General features: G+C 46.5%; 3 protein-coding genes across 3 annotated transcripts; 2 read left to right on the top strand and 1 right to left on the bottom strand.

Annotated features, from left to right (window-relative positions):
- Positions 1 to 1,238: 1,238 nt before the first annotated feature.
- LOC139285814 (kelch-like protein 12) lies at positions 1,239 to 4,169 on the top strand. The gene is made up of 4 exons (XM_070906468.1): positions 1,239 to 1,392; positions 1,592 to 1,670; positions 2,118 to 2,345; positions 2,506 to 4,169. Exons 1-4 carry the CDS (start codon positions 1,239 to 1,241, stop codon positions 4,001 to 4,003), a joined length of 1,959 nt encoding a protein of 652 aa, XP_070762569.1. The 3' UTR covers positions 4,004 to 4,169.
- A 3,062-nt stretch (positions 4,170 to 7,231) lies between these two features.
- On the top strand, positions 7,232 to 14,063 carry slc5a2 (solute carrier family 5 member 2). Its single transcript, XM_070906522.1, has 15 exons — positions 7,232 to 7,327; positions 7,464 to 7,535; positions 8,060 to 8,164; positions 8,374 to 8,433; positions 8,507 to 8,611; positions 8,680 to 8,785; positions 9,252 to 9,332; positions 10,078 to 10,307; positions 11,415 to 11,550; positions 11,777 to 11,884; positions 12,035 to 12,185; positions 12,969 to 13,137; positions 13,232 to 13,447; positions 13,629 to 13,764; positions 13,852 to 14,063. The coding sequence occupies exons 1-15, from the start codon at positions 7,232 to 7,234 to the stop codon at positions 14,061 to 14,063; spliced, it is 1,983 nt and encodes a 660-aa protein (XP_070762623.1).
- A 2,533-nt stretch (positions 14,064 to 16,596) lies between these two features.
- Positions 16,597 to 19,259, bottom strand: fbxo46 (F-box protein 46). Its single transcript, XM_070906402.1, has 2 exons — positions 18,780 to 19,259; positions 16,597 to 18,690 (listed from the first exon to the last, which is right to left on the bottom strand). The coding sequence occupies exons 1-2, from the start codon at positions 19,257 to 19,259 to the stop codon at positions 16,873 to 16,875; spliced, it is 2,298 nt and encodes a 765-aa protein (XP_070762503.1). The 3' UTR covers positions 16,597 to 16,872.
- Between the last annotated feature and the right edge of the window lie 366 nt (positions 19,260 to 19,625).

The following is a 19,625-nucleotide window of genomic DNA, read 5'->3' as shown; positions in this document are numbered from 1 at the left end:
TCGTCTCCCGGTCAGCCTTTTTACATGCACTTCGAAAGTTATGCGTTTGAATTCATGTCTGAATATTATAACTTAAATAAAAAGGTAATACGTGATTATAATTGTTACCGTTCATATTACTTAGCCGAGCCTAGCAGCGAGAACAATTGACGGGTGTTAAACGGTCCTATCGGCCTTGAATGCAGCATGAATCAAAATAAAACGAATGTGCTGTTTTTATTAAATGTAATTTAAAAAAATATAGCTCCTATTTTACGCAACTGCTGCCACGTCCCGTAATGTCGAAGCGGGAGCGGGAAATAATATTTATTTTTTGTCCAGCGACAAAAAAACGACTCGGCTCCAAACAATCGTCACGAGCCAAAGGTCAGCCAATCAGATGAGCGGAAGTTTAACGTTGCGGTAATCCGGTTCAGACGTGACAAGTGCGGCCGACTGGATCTGAACTCAGTCCTTATTTTCTGCCCCGTAGGGTCTAAAAACTACACTGTTCACTGTCTCACCCGCCGAGCCGGACTTGTGTGCATAATGTCACGGTGGACCGGTATGTGTTACGACGAGAAGCTCGCGTACCGCGGGGGAATTGTTCCTTTGTAAGCTAGTTTGGTCCGTCAGTTAGTACTGATGTTGTGCTCCGGGGCTGGATGAGCAGCGAGTAGCCCGACGCGTCCTCTCCACAGGCCGGGACGAGCCTTTCAGCCGAGCCCGGAGGACCAAAGACAACCCAAATGGGAGCAAAGAAAGCCTCTCGAAGCCTCTGGTAATAAGCGGGTCCTTGGATACAGTTAGCCTGCCTCAAACTGTGTCACCAATTCCTGTTGAGAGTGAGACCCAACCAGCCTTCACGGTGGAAACGAGAAGAAGAGCAAAGGTAATGTTGCATCTTGCCGGCGAACTGATGCTACTGTCCGCTTTGTGTTTGTCATGGATTACAGCCAGTCTTTTAATTATTCTGGTAAAATTAAAATGGAAACACACAGTCATACACATGCACTTACAGCTATACCAAACAATATTCACTTATCTTAGAATTAAGCTGGCTCATTAACTTTGTGTAGAAAGCAACAGAGATAGGTGTTATCTGGGTCATATCTGCTGTAGGCCTCTATCTATAATACATGGGCCTGTCTGCTACAGATAGGCCTTGCATGTATGGAAGGTTAAAGCGCAAAAAAACCTGTTCTGTGAATGAACCCTCTGGCCTAACAGAGAGTATTTGTGCATACGTTGTTCCTCAGATGAATGCTGTGCGGGGGGGCACAGTCACCTGGCGACCCCAGCCGTGGCAGGATGGGAATGGGGGAGGAGGAGAGCCCCTGTCAGACAGCGACTCAGAGGAGGAGGACTTCCCCGATGACAGCACCACACCGCTGGGAGACTACATCACGCACGGTGGGGCAGAAGGATGACGAGGGTGTTGTTGGGTGTTTTGGGAAACTGGCCCTTGTAGAGTCCGTGTGACTCATTTAGTTTCATCTGTCTTTCCAACCTTTTTTCTCTCCCTGTCTTCATCCCTGCCCCCTTCTGCCCTTTCTAATTCTTACTCGTCCCTCCTCCTGTCCTCGTCCTCTCTCTGTCTGCTGTTTTGCAGGATTGAAGCAGCTCCTGGATGCTCAGCAGCTGTGTGATGTTACTCTGCTTGTTGAGGGGAAGAAGTTCATGTGTCACAGGTATGACCCCATCCACGAAGTCTTGTTGTTCAGAAATTAAGAAGAGCATTTCAGCAAACATATATTTTTTACTATCATTCACTTTTCTATTAATCCACCAGTCAAAAAAGTATTCCATTCACAATTGTATTAAACTATAACCACCAAATATTTAATATTTCTACTTGATAAATGACTTAAAGCATTTATCAATTATCAAATTATCATTGATTCACTTTCTTCCAATTGAATTACAGATTCATTTAATAATCATTTCACCACCTATTCTTATAACAGAATGCAAAGCAGATGTGACTTCTGGTTGCCGTGATATAGGCCACTTCTGTTCTTGTAGAAAGCTGTTTGCTGCTTCGTTTGAAGAGGAAGTGTCTTCTGCACGCGGTGTGAATTGACATGTCCTATAACTTAAACAGTTATCTTCTTTCTTCCGTCCCTCTGTCCCCTCAGAGTCCTCTTAGCAGCCGTGAGCCCGTACTTTCGGGCCATGTTCACCAGCCCTCTGGTTGAGTCGCGCCTCACTGAGATCCGTCTGGAGGAGGTGACGCCGTCTGTCATGGAGACTGTGATCCAGTTTGTGTACACCGGTGAGGCGGGGCTCTCTCTGGACACAGCTGAGGATCTGTTTGTGGCAGCCAACCGGCTTCAGGTCATGCCCCTTCAAGACCTGTGCTCCAGGTAAATCTGCTGTATAAAAGATGATCGGGTTTACAGCCGTATTCATTCGACTTTACAGTTCAGGTGGCTGTATTGTTACTCTGACATTAGGTTTTACTTAACAAACCAGCCTGTGGATTTAAACCCCCTTGTCTCTTTTTCCCTCTGTCTTTCTCTCCAGGTTTCTATTTGAGCACCTTTCAGTGGATAACTGTCTGGGGATGTACTCTCTGGCTCGCTCCCACCACGACCAGCTGCTGCTGCGTGCCTCCCTGCGGCTGGTAGCCCAGCACTTCCCACGGGTGGCCCGGCAGAAAGACTTCCTCCTGCTGGACCACGGCACCTTAGGCAGCCTCCTGAGCTCCGACCGTCTGGGGGTGGACTCCGAAGCGGAGGTTTACGATGCGGCACGCCGCTGGGCAGAACACCAGCCCTTGGATCGCTACGCCCACATGCCGGCGCTGCTTCACCACCTGCGGCCGGGGCTGCTATCCCAGGAAGAGAGCCGAAGACTGAGCCAGGAGTTGGGGCCCGCTGCAGCTGGTGAGGGCCTTGGGGGGCCTCTGAGACCACGAGAGGGCATGTTTGAGAAAAAGATTGTCTGTGTGGACCTGACACCTCGGGAAGATGAGAATTTAGCTGCGCGAGACTACACAGTGGACTGCTTTGATCCTCGGACAGGAAAGTGGGAGAAGTTAGCAGCGCTGGGTTCACTGGTCAGTCCCGGCTGTACGGCTGTAGGAGACCGGCTGTTTGTAGCAGGTGGGATCCTGCGGACAGGCTCTGTGTCTGCAGCCGTGCATGAATATGATGCAGTGTTGGACCGCTGGATAGAGCGGCCTTCGATGGTCCAGCCCCGGGCTATGCTAGGCCTGCTGGGCTGCGGAGAGTCACTCTATGCCTTGGGTGGTAGTAACCGCTCCGCTCTGCTGGACTCCAGTGAGACCCTGGAGCTGACAACACTTCAGTGGGCTCCGGGGCCTCGGTTACCGCTCCCTCTGCGCGCCTTCGCCTGCTCAGCGTTACGTGGACGGCTTTACCTTCTGGGTGGAACCACACTTGAACAGAACCGGGCTGTGGTCCACTCGGGGGTGCTTATTTATCACACCCTAACAGACTGCTGGACACGTGTGGCTTTGGACTCTGGCGCCACCTGCCTCGCTGGAGGAGTAGCAGTGCGTGGAGGAGTCTGTGCCATCGGGGGATACATGAGGGACACCACCAAGTTCCTGGATGGAAACTACACCAACCTGGAGACTTTAGACGCCACTGGGCGTGTACTGTTTTTCAGAGAGGGCAGGGGGTCTGGAGTAGAGCGGGAGGTGACTGGGGGAGGGGTGATGGTCACCGCGGAGCAGCGGGGGGGTGCAGGGGGTGGAAGCGACCGCGCACCAAGCCCTGTGGTATTTCCTGGGTTGCCACGGCGGATTGCGGCTGGGGGTGTGGCCAGGTGGAAACGCAGGATTTATGTGCTGGGTGGGGAGAACGGCTCTCGGTTCTATGACAGCGTGTACTGTTGGAAGCCCGGCTGGCGCAGCTGGGTCCAAAGACGTGAGAAACTCCCTGGAGACACTGGAGGGGTGAGCCAGTTTGGGTGTACCACTTTAAAGTTCCCTAAGAAACACATCCTGTCCAGACTGAGACTAGCCAAAGAAAACTGCAAGAAGGCCGCTGACTAGCTTGACAGGGACCAGTACGACTGAAGTCCAGGCAGCTGTTCATGTGACACAGAGATGAGCTCCAGGCTGGGTTTGAATTCGCTCCTCCGTGACCTCATGAAATGTTGGTGTTGAGATGAAGTCACAAGCAAGAGACCATTTTATACAATCTGAGTGCAGCCACAGAGCAGGCCTATAATGGACTGCATGCAGACAGACCTTATGAAACGTATTAGGGATAGTCAAATGTACAGGCAGAGAGCAAGTGGAGCCAGAAACTGGTTAAAAGTCAGGCAACATGCACCTGAATGTAACCTAGTTCAGTATTTGTCAGAACAGTCCTTTGAGAGAGAGAAAAGGGCCTTTTTAATAGTTTTTCTTAATATATTTAATATTTTTAAGAAAAACCATTTCAGTGCTGTGAATTTTCTCAGCAGCGTTTAATTTTGACACAGGGACACCGGCACATTTCTGACCTTGTTATGTTCCACTTTATTTGCCTTGTTTCTTGTCTAATGTGGGCCTGCAAAGCCCTTTGAAACTTTAAGGGCTATACAAATAAACTTGACTTGAGTGGAAACATATTTTTCATAAGACTACTTGCATGTAGACAGTTTTTACTTGTGCCGTCAGTCATTTTGTTTTTATTCGATTATGAAAAGCAAAAGCAATGCCCTGTTTGGTCTCACTACGCAGGCAGTCAGATCCCTCCAACTGCTCCCAAATATGGCAGGAAGTGTCTTTTTACTTAGCGGAAACTGTGCTTTTGTTCGGTGTTCTTAAAGGTCCTGCCTCAAAGAAATGGAACATAGCAGTAGGAGAAATGTGCAGACAGGGCTGGATGATGCGCGATACATTAAAGATGATAGCCAGAACACCATCTTCCATATTAATATATATGACAATGTGTGCTTTAAGTGTAGAAAATCCATCGTCGAAGGGGATTCGGTAGATGTTCATGATGGTGTGCTGCAAAGAAAAACTTGAAGTTCAGCTAGCATTCTTAAGCCTTTGGACAGAAAGCGACAGACGGTAAATGTTTGTGAAGATGACCCACAGCATCCTTTTGTCGAGACTACCTCTCTGTCCAACACGTCTCCTAAACCTTCAACGGCAGGTGAACAGTTGTCTTTACTTGATTCAGCAGTCGTGTCAAAAGGACATTTTCGTTTTGAATTGCTCCAGCCACAGGACTTGTGAATGTGTTTTGGCGTGGAGGTTGTGGATTATCTGAACACATTAGCACTGCACCTAATTTATTGAAATGTATTTCTTTTTTGTTTTTTGTTGTTAGCCTTTGCTCTGACTTTAATGTAGGACGACACTACAAGCTTAGACAGAGCCGTCAAACGTGAGCAGACGTGAAAGTGACTGCGTGTTTTAAAGTAATTCTGATTTTATGAAAAGTCAGAAAGTTTGCCCAGAAATGTAAGCACATCGTTTTGCTGTAAGCCACTATGTTTTCTGTGATCTTTCTTTTTCTTCTGTTTTCCTTTCTTATTTATTAAAATCCAGACACTTCTGCGGGAGATATGTGCACATGAGAAACACTAATCAGAAACGCAAACTACCAAACAGGGCCAGCAAATATAAACAGGTATCATATTAGACATGTTCGTCTTTAGGACTCCTGCCATCACAGGAGTTAATCATGTTGCCATTATGGAGGAAAATCAAAGACTTCTGTGGCATTAATTCACTCAGAACTTCCTGAGTTGACCTGCAGGTTTCATTAGATTGGTGAAGTTTACTGAAGCGGTAAATAAATTGGAACAGTCGTCAGGTTTGTCTCATAACTCAGCTTTCCATTAGGTTATACTGAATCAACCAAGCAACCAATAGAAAAGCACATGTCATCATTTTCAGTCAAACCACCCTCCCTTTCCAGAGTGACTCAGTCTCCCTTGAGGACAGAATAGTGGAACTTCCCCAGTTTCCCAGCTACAGTAACGGCAGATGTTTCACACCGCTGAGTTATTTCTAGCGAGCATGAAGAAGCCCTCAGTGACGCCGCTACCATCCAACAGCTCTAACATTCAAATACATTGATTACTTTTAGTCCCCTATATGCCATTAACACATAAAAACAATCAATATTTTTGTCACTCAACTCCCCATAATAAGATTCTTGCCAGTGCCAAAAGCAGATACAGCAGGGGGGAGTCGGCTCTTCTTCTGGTGGGTCAGTGGTTTATCTTGAAGTCCTGGGGCTTCACTATGACAGTGACAGGCTCAGTTTATGTTTACAGTAAGATATATAAGATATGATATTGTAACATTTCAACAGGCGTGTGTCTGACCAGAACGCATTAAAAAGATAAGAAGCAGAAATCTTTAGTTGTTTCATTAATATGTTCACTAGTCCAACACAAATATAGTTTTGTTTTTTTTAGTTTTTTTTTTTAGTTGGTTAAGAGATGTTCCATTTGTGTTTCTAGAAAAAGTCACGTCACACTGTCAGGTTCAGTTCAAGTAACATGCTCTGAATTACTTTCTGGAGATTTCAGATGAATTGATTTCCTTTTTCCTTTGCGTGCTTACAGCTTGTGCGATGTGTGGAAAGTGATTGTGTGCGCATGCATGTTTTCTATGCCGAGACGTAAATCTGTTCAACACGAGCTCTTTGCACACACACACACACACACACACACACACACACACACGAACTGTGTGTCCACTCGGAGAAGTGAAGCTTCCCTCATTTGTACAATCTAATGGAGTTTGTGAGCTGAAAGGCAAATGGATGTTTTGATGAAAGCAGTGCTCTCAAACGAAATGATTAAAGGACTATTTGCTTAACGTGTTTTTTTGAGGTTTTTTTTTTTTTTTTTTACAACTGCAAGAACTTTTGATGAAGTTTCTCAACATTTTTACAGTGGGGGGCTCACACAGTAGCTGTTTGGGCATAAAAGAGGCTGACGATAGATACAAGTCTACATTTCTGCATGTAAAATGTTGAAAATCTAGTAGAACTACTGGCCTGAAACCCTGTTTTTCATGGTGTGGTGTTAATAATTACTCTAATTAATAAACTGCTGAATCTGCCCATTGTCGCAGCTCAAAGTTCCCTGTCAGACTGACCCCCTCAAATCTACACCCATGCATCGGTTCAGACGCAGTATTTCTCTTCTTGTAGCTAGTTGGTCATATTGATGTCTAAGTTTAGGTGTTTTTGCAGGTGAAGGTGATTTTATTTTAGGCAGGTAGTACAGGAAGCTAATAACAGTGTCTTCAGGTGTTAGTGGAACAATGGAGAATCCCTCGTCAGACAGAGTGACCATCAACCCAGCAGACATCGCCGTCATTGTTGGATACTTCATCATGGTTATTAGCGTCGGCATCTGGGTGAGTGCACCGGAGGGTTTAATGACTGAATAAAAAAAATGTATATCACCATAAAATGTGTGTGCTACGTACGTGTATGTGTAAGAAGACGCAGGTAACATTGTGTCTGGTTAGAAACGTCCTGTTTGTGTTTTAGGCCATGTTTCAGACCAATCGTGGGACAGTTGGAGGATATTTCCTGGCAGGGCGCACCATGACCTGGTGGCCGGTGAGTTCAACGTGGAGCAACACAGATACATGTATAGCTTGTTAGTATTATATGTTGGCCAGTGGAAAGAAGTTGTGGTACAGAAAAGATATGTTTGAGGTCATTTAGGATCATTGTTTCATAGTTTGTCCACCAGGGGGCGCTGACTGGTTTATTTCTACACTGTAAAATGTCCTGCTCAGGACTATTTAGGGAATCAAAAATGTTTCGTCACTTCTTGTTATGGAGGGAAGGATGTGGAGGCAAACTTTATCCAAATACCAGTTGTATCCATGTGGATTTTAATAAGCAACAGAATCGTGTGGTTCCTTCCAGAAAAGAGGCAATACATTTTAAATAGATTGAATAGATTTTAAAACTAATAAAGATTGTGTTGGGTCAATCGACTTCACCAAGCGCTCAGTCCTCTGTTTTGTGCATTTCTGCTCATACTGTATAATGTTGCTGTACTCCTGTAAGTCTTCATTTGTTTGGATTTGGTTTTGGTGTTTCGTCAGTGATTGTGTTTCTGTTTTTTATTTCAGGTTGGTGCATCTCTGTTTGCCAGCAACATTGGCAGTGGTCACTTTGTGGGCTTGGCAGGCACCGGAGCAGCTGGTGGCATCGCTGTGGGAGGGTTTGAGTGGAATGCAAGTCACACTGTACACTCACAGCTTGTGCAACTCTATAGTTTAACCCACTGTGCACGAATCCCATTTATTATAAAACACCGAATTGATATGTAAATGACTTTTTTGTGCCAAAGACCACCTGAATCTCATGGTAATGGCCTCTCACAGAGGACTGGAAGATGGCATGGTCTAACGTGTTACTGTGTGTTGTTTATCTAATGTGTCAGGCTCTGTTCATCGTGCTGCTGCTGGGCTGGTTGTTTGTTCCAGTCTACCTCACAGCTGGGGTAAGTAGTTCAGGCTGTATTTCAGCCTCAGCAAGTGTACCATTCACTGATGCAATGATTCCCGCTGTGTTAGGTGATCACGATGCCCCAGTACCTGAAGAAGAGGTTCGGAGGGACCCGGATCAGCCTCTACCTCTCCGTGATCTCTCTGTTCCTCTACATATTCACCAAGATCTCAGTGAGTCATCCTGTCTGAGAGCACACAGTGTTTCTGTCTTCACTCCCTCACTCCCTCCCTCTCTCCAGGTGGATATGTTTTCAGGAGCTGTGTTTATCCAGCAGGCGTTAGGGTGGAACATCTATGTAGCCGTCATCACCCTCCTGTTGATAACAGCCTTGTACACTGTTACAGGTATGTATGTACTGAACCTGGCCCATAAAGTTGTCTATAAAGATTATTTTAAAGTGGCAAGTATTTGTTTCAGCCTGTGAAAACAGTTGTAAAACGTCCTCTGTGACTCTGGAGGGAGCGCCCTGAAATTTGAGGAAATAACGTCACAGTGATGTCATTGGGGGGGTATCTCGGCCTGGGCTGGGAAACTACAGATTTATAGCAGAGAACCCGCATTACAAACTGGGGGTGTGGAGTTTGAAAGATGTGGGAATTTACATGGCAGAGAGAGTTTAATGAAAACATGTTAGTTGTTGCATTGTGTGAAATGTAGGAATGTAGTGTTTTTGGAGATTAACCCTTGTTATGGACTAAAAATCAGGATATCTCGGCCTCCGTTCACTTTACCCCCTTAAATGTAAGATTTCTGTTAGTGTGTGTAATTTAAGATGTGTGAGTGTGTGTGTGTGTGTGTGTGTGTTACCAGGTGGCCTGGCTGCTCTGATGTACACTGACACAGTTCAGACCGTTGTCATCATTGCCGGGGCCTTCGTCCTCACTGGCTTCGGTAAGTACAAAGCATCATGTTCAATCTTGCAGTAGATGTTTTCATTCACACTACACACAGTTCATGCTTTTTGGCTTCGGTCAGTACCTCTAGTCCCTTGGCTGCGTCCCTCCCCAGCAGCTTCACAACAGGAAAGAGATCAACTAGGGTCAGTAATCATTCATTTCACCGCAGCGGTATACAGTATGCTGACACTGCAAAGCCACAAAACTCTACACCTCCAGCTGGCACAACAACAACAACAACAACAGCCCCCCCGCCTACAACCTTATTGATTTCTTCATAAAAGATCAATATATATCAGTCTAATCCTGGTGTAGATAACCGACAAAGTCAAAGGAGGAGGCAGACTAGATAAACGTGGGAGAGAAACCAGTGGAGGGTGGAAAAAAACAGCCAGCTCCTTTTGTGAATTGGCGATGCGTTGAGAAGATAGTGCTGACTCAGCAGCTGACAGTTGACAGTATCAGACAACAAGAGAGCTGTGGACTATTGAGCTGAGTAGGAAAGAACAAATACAGTGTGCTTACTTTTTTGGGGTTGCTTTTTACATGAAACTGTCTTGTTTTTACGTGTTAATATTGTAGGAACATGAATATCCATATCGTACCAGTTGAATGAGTGTCATCAAACTATGCATGGAGGAAAGACACCACTAGGGTCCAGCAGAACATAAGCCTTTCAGTGATTTGTCTGAACTGACCCTTTAAATGACAAAGAGCTCCTTTCTCCTTTTCACTTCTAGCTTTTGTTGAAGTCGGAGGCTACAGCGCTCTGCTGGCCCGATACAGCTCTGCTATGCCAAGTAACTTCTCCTCCATGGATCCACAGCGCTACAACATCTCCCCTCACTGCTACACCCCCCGACAGGACGCCTTCAGCCTGCTGAGGGACCCATCCACAGGGGACCTGCCCTGGCCTGGAGTGGTGTTTGGTATTGCTATAGTGGGAGGCTGGTACTGGTGCACAGACCAGGTGAATATCTCGCTCGGTCTCACCTTGTCCGTTGTCAGCTTTAGTGTATTGAGTCAAGGGGGCGCCCTGGTAGTTTACCAGGTAGAGTGCGTACCTCATAGTCTGAGGCCTTCCCACAGTGGCCCCTCTCTCTTTCTCTCTATCCCAAATCTCCTGTCTCTCTCCAAGCTGTCACTATCTAATAGAGGCAAAAAATGCTCAAAAATATCTTTAACATCTTACCTTACCATGTAAAAAAAGACTGTGCCATAGAAATGTGTATTTTTTGGAAAAATAAAATAAAAACAGTACAAACAGCATGTAAAAACCAACCTGCAGTGGCTAGTTATAGCTAGCTAGTAAGATAGCCTTAGCTACAGCTAATTTAGCCCCTTTTTCTTGTGTTTGAAAATCTAGTAGTAATGTGGCAGTTAAATCATAAAGGAGAAAAAACTGCTAAATGTTAACTAGCCTAGCTTAGCAGAGCAGCGCTAACTGCAGCCTCTGACTCTAGATTGATTTGATGTGGTTAAGTTACCTTCGAATCACATTTAATTAAAGACTAATTTATTAAACTACCGTAGCTCATTACTTTCAAACAGACAAGAAAGCTGAAGAGGAAACATATAAGAACACATTTTGTTTGTAGAATGTTTTGGGGTTTTTTTTACATAAAATTAGTGCATTAATAAAAATGCACAAAATTCAGGTTTTGCAATGTAAATATCTGTTTCACAGTTTAGCCAAGAAAAAACTTCAAACCCTTGTTTCTCAACTTCACTCTTTCTGTAGATCCTGCTCTCTGCCTTTGCAAGGCAGTATGGCTGACTCACTAGAGCTACTGCAAGTCACTTAACTGTCATGTACTTACCTAATAATGCATCACATGAACCTGATGACTTGGTGCAGCCTGTCCTCAAGGAGCAGGAATGATCAGGAAGACTTCGAGCTGTACTTAGTACAAAGAAAACTGTGTAATTATTAAAAACCAGCGTGTTTCTGCATCATAGCCATGTACAACTTAAACTCTGCAAAGCTCGACTAGATTTCCGGCCCTGCTCTTTGGAAATATTTCTCACATGATGAGTGCAAACACAAAGTAATCGATCCCGTCTTGTATTCCTTTAGGTGATAGTCCAGCGCTGCCTTGCAGCTCGTAGTCTGACCCACGTGAAGGCCGGCTGCATCATGTGTGGCTACCTCAAACTGCTGCCAATGTTCCTCATGGTGTTCCCCGGCATGATCAGCAGGGTCCTCTACCCAGGTCTGTTGACTTGTCCTGTCACATCCCATACCAAAACAAAAGAAACACCTTAGAGTACAATGTGATATCTCTGCAGCAGATGCCACACTGGTAACAGTGTTGTCAGAGGTGTGTTGACTCAACCTAACTGTCATGTGTAAAGCCAAGGTTGTACTTTTATTAAGTAAATGTTTGACTTATATATATAGAAAGGAAATATGTATGTGTGTGTGTTTCCATCCACCAGATGAGGTCGGCTGTGTTGTCCCTGAGGTGTGTGAGAGGGTGTGTGGGACTGAGGTGGGCTGCTCCAACATTGCTTATCCTAAACTGGTGGTGTCAATCATGCCGAATGGTAAGGATGTATGACTGAGGAGGAGGAGGAGGAGGAGGAGGAGGAGGAGTTTTACCTGACATTTCTCATCCATTCCCATCCTGCCAACTTCTTCTGATCTTCTCCTTCTTCCTCCAACCCCCCCCCCCTTCCTGATATCCTTCTGTGCAGGTTTGCGAGGCCTGATGCTGGCTGTGATGTTGTCTGCTCTCATGTCCTCTTTGGCCTCCATCTTTAACAGCAGCAGCACTCTGTTCACCCTGGACATCTGGACTCGGATCAGACCACAGGCCACCGAGCGTGAGCTCATTATTGTAGGCAGGTAAATGGACGGCGTTATAGTAAACAAATGTTAACCTTAAACTTCTGGGCTTTAAAATCCTTTGCATTTCTCCAACTCTGCTCGTCTCTTGTACTAACCGACTACAAACCATTTCCAACCGTTTCACTCCCGAAAAGGAGAATTTTGCAAGTTCCCGAACATTTAATGATGCAACGCTGTGACCTATCCCTAAGCAATTTACTCTTTGTACATTTTTGCGACACACACATTTTTAGAAATGAGAAATAACGTGTACAATGTTGTGTTTAAAAATGAGAAGAAACAAATCTGTAACTTTGTGCATAGACGACAGCATTTACCCTTGGGTTAGGGCTCAACTGATGTGGGCTTTTAAAGGACCCCTTTTGGATTTTGGATGTAAGTTGCCAATAGTTTATATTTTATGCCATTAAATATTTTGACCATTTGGTGGTCAAAAAATATCTATAATGTTCTCTGTTTCCTCCCTGATTATAGACTAGACACCACTTAATCTTACTAAACCTTTATAGGTAAAATGTGGCCAATGACTTCCATTAAGATAAGAATTTCTCAGAAACCAAGGACAGTGCTAATTGTAATGTGATCAATACCACATCTTTAAAACAAGAGTTTATATTAAGGGCTTCTGTTTTTGTTGTTGTTGTTATATAATTCATCATTTAATTCCGAGGCCACTCCAAAGTGAGTGAATGTATGATACTGTGAGTAGACATGGATAGGATTGGATGCATCACCGACCTCACGTGTCTTTCTTCTTATTATTTTTCCTCTGTGACCCAGAGTCTGGGTTCTGTGCATCGTAGCCATCAGCATCTGTTGGATCCCAGTTGTCCAGGCGGCTCAGAGCGGTCAGCTGTTTGACTACATCCAGTCAATCTCAAGCTATCTGGCTCCGCCTATCGCCTCAGTCTTCCTCCTGGCGGTGTTTGTTAAGAGGGTTAATGAAATGGTGAGATGACATACGCGTACATGGCAACACATTATCACATTAAATCCTATATTCCCATTCATGAAATCATATCGGCATCTGCCTTCACCTCCAGGGTGCTTTCTGGGGCCTGATAGGCGGCCTGGTGATGGGTCTGTGTCGGATGTTGCCTGAGTTCTGGTTTGGTACTGGCAGCTGTATTTTCCCCTCTAACTGCCCTTTCTTGGTGTGTGGGATCCATTACCTCCACTTTGCGATCATACTCTTCTTCTGTACGTCAGTGCTGGTGCTGGTGGTCAGCTACTGCACCCAGCCCATAGAGGATCAACACGTAAGTGTACTTACTGGACTCACAGATGCACTGATTCACTAAGACCTAAGATCTCATATGTCCGTGTTACCAGATACGCATTTGAGTACCTCATCATCACCAACCAAATTTCAACCGGATTAAGCAGCGTTGGTGTCTCTTTCTGTGCCTTATGATAATTGAGCTCTCGTTTTCCTCTCAGCTCCATCGTCTGGTGTTCAGCCTGCGTCTCTCCACAGAGGAGAGGAAGGATTTGGACCGGGAGCAAGAGGAGAAAGGGAGAAGAGCCCGGAGAGAGGCCGAGGAGAGGAGGAGGGAGAATAACAACAGTGATGCAGGTGAGAAAGAAGTCACAGCCACAAAGACAGACAAATGGAACGAACATGCACTCACAGAAAGCACTGACTCCTTCCTCTTCCTCTCAGTGGCTGACGAGGAAGAAAAGTCTGGTATCTGTCTCCTGGTTGGTCGGTTCTGTGGAGGGGGCGGCAGCTCCCAGGACCAGGAGACAGACGTGCCTGAGACACCGGAGAAGCTGCCTGACATCAGCGAGGACCCGGTGTGGAAGTACACTGTGGATGCTAATGCTCTCATTATGATGGCTGTTGCAGTTTTTATGTGGGGTTACTATGCTTAACAGTTCTACTCATTCTAGTTGAAAGTGGATGTTAAAATGTGAGTTGGTACCTTGATGTGACTGGTTTTAATCACTTTGTTCGGATGATACAGTGAGTCACTTTTCAAAGGACTCAGAGATAAAGACAAGTGTTGCCATCTATTGGCAATTTCTTGTCACTGCAATGCAAATCATAGAGACGTTATCTTCCCAGTTAAAAAACGTTCAAAATAGGCAGTTGTGCAAATACACGACCAACAGTCTCACTTCTCTGTGGAGCGTTACAGGCTGTGATCCTTCGCTGCATTTCTCCAGTCTTAAAGAGCATGAGTAATGCAGTCTGAAAGTCTTTTATCAAGTTAGAATGCCATTACTGTATACTGTTACACGCTGATTCAATCACAAGTCAATCTGCGCCTGCTTCTGGCGCTGAAATAAAAGGTGTGAAATTATAATTTTGAAGCCAGGTAAAATGTAACCTCAATAAAGCCTCTAGTCGCCCTAAGATTTGCTTTCAAAGTTTTGTGGCTTCTTTTAAAACTTGGGCTCGAGAAATCAATGAAAGGGGTGAAATGGAGTGATTTCACAACACCTGCCTACACATTGTAGAAGGGCACTAAAGAGCAGCGTACAGCAGACACTGACATTCAGCAGTTCATGATGAAGGCTAATGTGCATTTCTAGTTCTCCCGGGTCAACGCAGTGTCTGATTTTTATTCATTTAATCAGTCTTAAGTTTTATCATACGATTGTCAGTCAAGTAAAGATATTTGGTGGTTATAGCTTTAAAATAAAAGAAAAGCTTGCCTTCCTGTTGTGTTTGGCTGTTGGTTCAGTTCTGATAAGATGTGATAGGCATTGTTACTGTCATTTTAACAGACAAACGATTTAATCAATCTGTTAAATAAACAGCTTTAATGCCGTCATTGGTTGCAGGCTTGGTATTTACTCATCAGACACCACACAAACCAGGTAGTGATTCAGATTTCCAGTTTTAATCATCACTTCTGTTTTTATTTAAGCAGATATTTCCCATTAGCATTGTACATGTCTGGAACCTACAAAGTTCTCCCATGACTACCCAACCATCTTCCCACCTCCATGCAGAGTTTCAGCATCATTCATTACATCAGTTCTTTAACGTCCAGTCTGTCAGCTTGCAGGGGTGGGGGAGTGTAACAGCAAGGGAGACGAGGGGAGAAGAGAAAGAAGTTTTTCCAGGAATGAAGAATCAGAGCCGTCACCAGGCACTGTTCATCTTACACTCCCACACAAAGAGTTATGGGTGGATCCAGTAGAGCTGGATGGAGTCTATCGAGAATCTGAAATCTAGCCACTTACAGGGTCCTGTGCAACTCCCAAAACTCTTCATCATCTGTGAGGTATCTGACGCCTCAATCTCCTGCAGGGTGGGTAAGAGGTAGGGGGCTTTTAAGGCTGGAAGCTGGTGTAGAGAGTGTCTGTGGTTGTTGGTTTCACCCGCTTCGAAGCATAAATGACGGCTTTGGCAAACGCTGCCCTCTGCCAAATCGGAGGACGGAGGGGAGGAGGAAAGGAAGAGAGCTGGGTGTTAAAACAAAGATGGAGTATTTAAAAAATACGTCTTTGCAGGTTGAGTAAGGTGACAGACTGATATGGGGAGAACACAGTCCTCAAGAATAAAAGCAAATACAACAGCAAACATTCTCTGACACACACCCCAATAAAACAGCCAAACAAAAAACAAAAACAAAATGGCAAACAAGCAATCAAACCATACAAAGTGACATCAGGCCTTTCCAAAGTGACATCAAGTTTCTCTTTTTAAATCCCATTCAATCCCACTGGTCTCGATGAATTAAAGTCCATCTCCCATAATTCTCTGTAAACCAGAAAGTACTCGTTGGCTCCTCTTTATGGTCAGCAAGGTTAGGGTCCACTCTGAAACAATGACAAGAACAGGTCTCAGTGGCCAGAGAGACTGGCTAGTATGGTGAGACTGTGCCTGTCATTAACCAAAGGTATGGCTATTTCAGAATTAACATCAGTGACACAGGCAATGATTTCAGCAGCATTATCAGGGGACTAATCAACATAGTACAACGTTACAGCACATTCAGAGAAATAGAAACGCGTAGGACAGGTACAAATGGCAATCTCGTACAATGGAAAATCAAGTTTGCTTTATACAATCACATTTCTATAGCAATGCTGGACATTCCACCACTGAAAACTTTTACATCTGTTGGACTCAGTACAGCTCATTCCTTGAAGCACCATTGTACAGCTAACATGGAAGTTTGTGATACAACACAGAACATAGAACAAGTATTGGGAACAGTAAGCAGGCTCTAGGGCATTACATTTCTATGCGTCACTTTATGAATGCTAATCTCAATCAAATACACTGCAAAGTTTTCACATGAATTACCCAACAACCATGTATGGAGTTAGACAGAAACCCGGATGAGTAAGAGGCAGAAAGAGAGCTGACTGACAGCAGCAGGAGGAGGGGACCCCAACCCTGGTACGCAAACTTTTAAAAAGGTGCCACTCTGGAGCACAGTGGGGGGAGAGAGGGATTCTGGAGGGCTTGGGAAAAAAAAAAAAAAAAGGCAAGGAGAGTGACACACCTCTCTTCCTTCTTTACTTCTCAACCTCCCTCCACTGAGGGCAAGTACGAGAAGGGAGTGCTGGAGCAAAGAAAAACAAAACAGTCCTGGAGTGCTGATTCCTCCTTGTACTCCTCTCATTTCTGCTGTTCATCCTCTGAACAGAGAGGAGAGGGAGAAGGAAGGAGGTAAGCAGGAGGAGATGAGAGTTGGTCTGTGTGAGGTGTACTCCTTCCTCTCTACCTGGCCTCCTCCCTCCTGTCCTCCCTCTTGGAGCGAATGGGCTGAGAGCCATCAGCAGGCTGCTGGACCCAATTGTTATCATGGAGCCCAACACGGCAGCCTGGTGTGTCCTTGTCGGTACGCCGGCAGCACATCCAGTAGGAACGTCCATAAGGCAGGTCGTGGTGGTAAGGTTTGGGGTGCCAACGGCACAGGGATACGTCCCCGCGTTCATATTGCCGCTTACACTGCTTGCAGGGGTCATCCCTGTAGAGAGGGTCTTGATTCCAGCGTGAATCCACTGCCCGCACCCCATATGTCTCAATCAGCACCTTAAAGTAGTGGCAGGTACACTTGAGGGCTGCCAGTGAGCGTGTCGGCAGGTAGCTGAAGATGTTGACCATGATGTGGTCAGGCAGCAGCAGCATGTACTGGCGCGGTTCAAGTAGGCGCTGAATCTGAAAGCGGATCTCCAGGAAGTCATGGGACACATGGCGGTATAGGCGACACAGCGAAGGGTCTGAACAGTCCTCTCCAACACTGGGAGAATCTGGTCGAGGTGCCCGCTCCCCTGAGCCCACTGCCACTCCTGCCCCAGGGCCATTGTTATTGGCACAGTCCAAAGAGCACATTCCTGACCCACTGCCAGTGCCCGTTCCTTTAACATCCTCCTCTGGGCCCCGTGGGGGCTGAAGGAAGAAGAGCTGTCCAGGAGGGGGATCATCTGATGAAGGGTCAGTGGAGCTGGCTACACCTCCACCACCCCCTCCCCCGCTAGGCATAGCGAAACACACTGTCTCTTCCTGCACATTCTCTGTACTATCTTTACCATAAAACACACATTGGTCCACAGCACCTGTCACCACCACCTCCACGTGGAAGCCAGTCACTCGCTCCCTACCCACAGCTTTCTTCTCACCAGAGGAAAGCTCCTGGGTTTGATCTGGGCTGCCACAGGGCTGTCTGTCTGGGTGATGGAGGTCTCCATCTGGTTTGGGGGCAGCAGCTGTGGCAGCAAGCAACAGACTACTGGGGTCTCTAGATGAGGGGCTGACAAGCTGGTAGAGGTCACAGGTGATTTTTTCTTTGGCCCTGGCTGCTGCCTGGTTTCCCCCACCACCACAGCTCATAAACATACAGCGGGACCTGCCAGCTGGCTCCAACTGAGACCGCGGGTCCAGATTAGACACTCGGAAAGCTATCCTAACCTCACCATGACTGTGGCTGGGGGGCGGTGGAGGGGTAACAACGCTGGAATCCCCTCCTCTCCTACACTCCCTTTCTGTGTCTCGATTAGAAGAGTCTGTTGCAGGACCAGCGCCCAGATGGAGCCGATTCTCCAGGTTCTGGGACTCAAAGTGCGCGATGGCCTGGGCTACCCTGCATGACTCCTGCTGCTCCTCCAGCTCCTGGTCTGTCTGGATGGGAGATGATGACTCCGGGGCCTCTTTGGAGGGCTGGCCATTTGAACTGTCTGACACAAACACCACAGGAGTGGGATCTGACACTGTGCCCCGGAGTAGGGTGTGCTGGTGGGGGGTAAGGCCGTGACTGTGAGTGGTAGTAGGGGGCTGGTGTTGGTTCCCATGAACAGCCACAATTCCCTGGAGGGCCATGGCAGTTCTCTGCTCAACCAAGGCAACCATCTCTGCCACTGACAGCAGGTCTGTCTCATTCACCCCTCCTAAAAGTGACTCATCAGGGCTAGGAGGCGCAAGGGAGGAATCATGGCTGAGGTGCGGCTCTGAGGCTTGGGAGCGAGTTGGAGGGTCATAGGATGAGCATCGTCTTCGTCTTTTGGCTTTACTGCAGTCAGTTGCCCAGTTACCTTTAACCTGTAGAGAAGGAAAATAATTATTATTTAGTTGAAAAATTACCAAATCGTACTAAAGTCTCAGCTGCATGTTTTGTTTCAGCTCCTTACCTTCATGGCGCTGGGTCTGGGCTGGCCTGCTCCGCTGAACTGGTGTGCAACAAAGAAGGCTATCTTCTCCTTGGTGTTGCCTGGCTTAATGACATACCAGGTGTCTAACAGCACGCGGCCATCCTCCATCTGGGACCCGGAAGAGGGTGGCGAGGGAGGGGCTGAAGAGGGAGGAGGAGCCTGGCTCTGTGTCAGGGAGCTGGAGACAAGCTCAGGTTCAGGTGGAGTGTTCTCTGAGCCCACATCGTCCTCTTCTCCATTCTCTTCCTCCACCCCCACTATCATCCCCCCATCTTCACTTCCGTCCACAGTCCTTCTGGCATCTGGAGAGGGCTCAGCCTTGCAGAGGGAGGGGGACCCTGTCCCACCACCACCTCCACCGCTGCCCCCTGAGCCTGGGCTCCTTGCTTTGTTCTGGGAGTAGGTGCCAAAGGGGCGCGGGCACCACAGACGGATGTGGGAGAAGGTGTCTCGATCCATCAGGATGCGGACCACCGGGGCATATCGGCATCTATGCTGGCCAGCAAACACCCAGAGCCAGAGCTCTCATTGTCGGCTCCCTGTCCCAGTGCCAACCTGGTGGGCACTGTCTGTCACCGAGCTCACCAGCAGCACTGGGCATACAACCTGCATCAATAGGAAAGGGAGAGATCAGAGGAAAGGGTGGAGTACAGGCGGGGACGGAGGAATGAGAAAAGAGAAACAGCACAGTCATAAAACAGCTCAGTTACTAAAAACAGAGTTCATATCTCTAGAGCAACAATGCTGGTCAGTGCCGGGATCAATTCAGATAATCAATGACCAATTGAGGCTATATTGAACAGTTGCCTCGAGGTACAATTCAGA

Source organism: Enoplosus armatus, chromosome 5, assembly GCF_043641665.1.
Source record: "Enoplosus armatus isolate fEnoArm2 chromosome 5, fEnoArm2.hap1, whole genome shotgun sequence".
NCBI classification, from domain to species: Eukaryota; Metazoa; Chordata; class Actinopteri; order Centrarchiformes; family Enoplosidae; genus Enoplosus; species Enoplosus armatus.
Note: the sequence above shows the minus strand (reverse complement) of the source record. Positions and strands in the feature narration are given on the sequence as shown.

Excerpts from the sequence above, each read along its gene's own strand:
- LOC139285814 (XM_070906468.1), top strand. The coding sequence starts at position 1,239 with ATGAATGCTGTGCGGGGGGGCACAGTCACCTGGCGACCCCAGCCGTGG. Across the intron at positions 1,393-1,591 it reads GGGAGACTACATCACGCACG|GATTGAAGCAGCTCCTGGAT; the intron begins GTGGGGCAGAAG and ends GCTGTTTTGCAG. Across the intron at positions 2,346-2,505 it reads CTTCAAGACCTGTGCTCCAG|GTTTCTATTTGAGCACCTTT; the intron begins GTAAATCTGCTG and ends CTTTCTCTCCAG.
- slc5a2 (XM_070906522.1), top strand. The coding sequence starts at position 7,232 with ATGGAGAATCCCTCGTCAGACAGAGTGACCATCAACCCAGCAGACATC. Across the intron at positions 12,186-12,968 it reads GAGCTCATTATTGTAGGCAG|AGTCTGGGTTCTGTGCATCG; the intron begins GTAAATGGACGG and ends TCTGTGACCCAG. Across the intron at positions 13,765-13,851 it reads GAATAACAACAGTGATGCAG|TGGCTGACGAGGAAGAAAAG; the intron begins GTGAGAAAGAAG and ends TCTTCCTCTCAG.
- fbxo46 (XM_070906402.1), bottom strand. The coding sequence starts at position 19,259 with ATGGATCGAGACACCTTCTCCCACATCCGTCTGTGGTGCCCGCGCCCC. Across the intron at positions 18,691-18,779 it reads CCAGACCCAGCGCCATGAAG|GTTAAAGGTAACTGGGCAAC; the intron begins GTAAGGAGCTGA and ends CCTTCTCTACAG.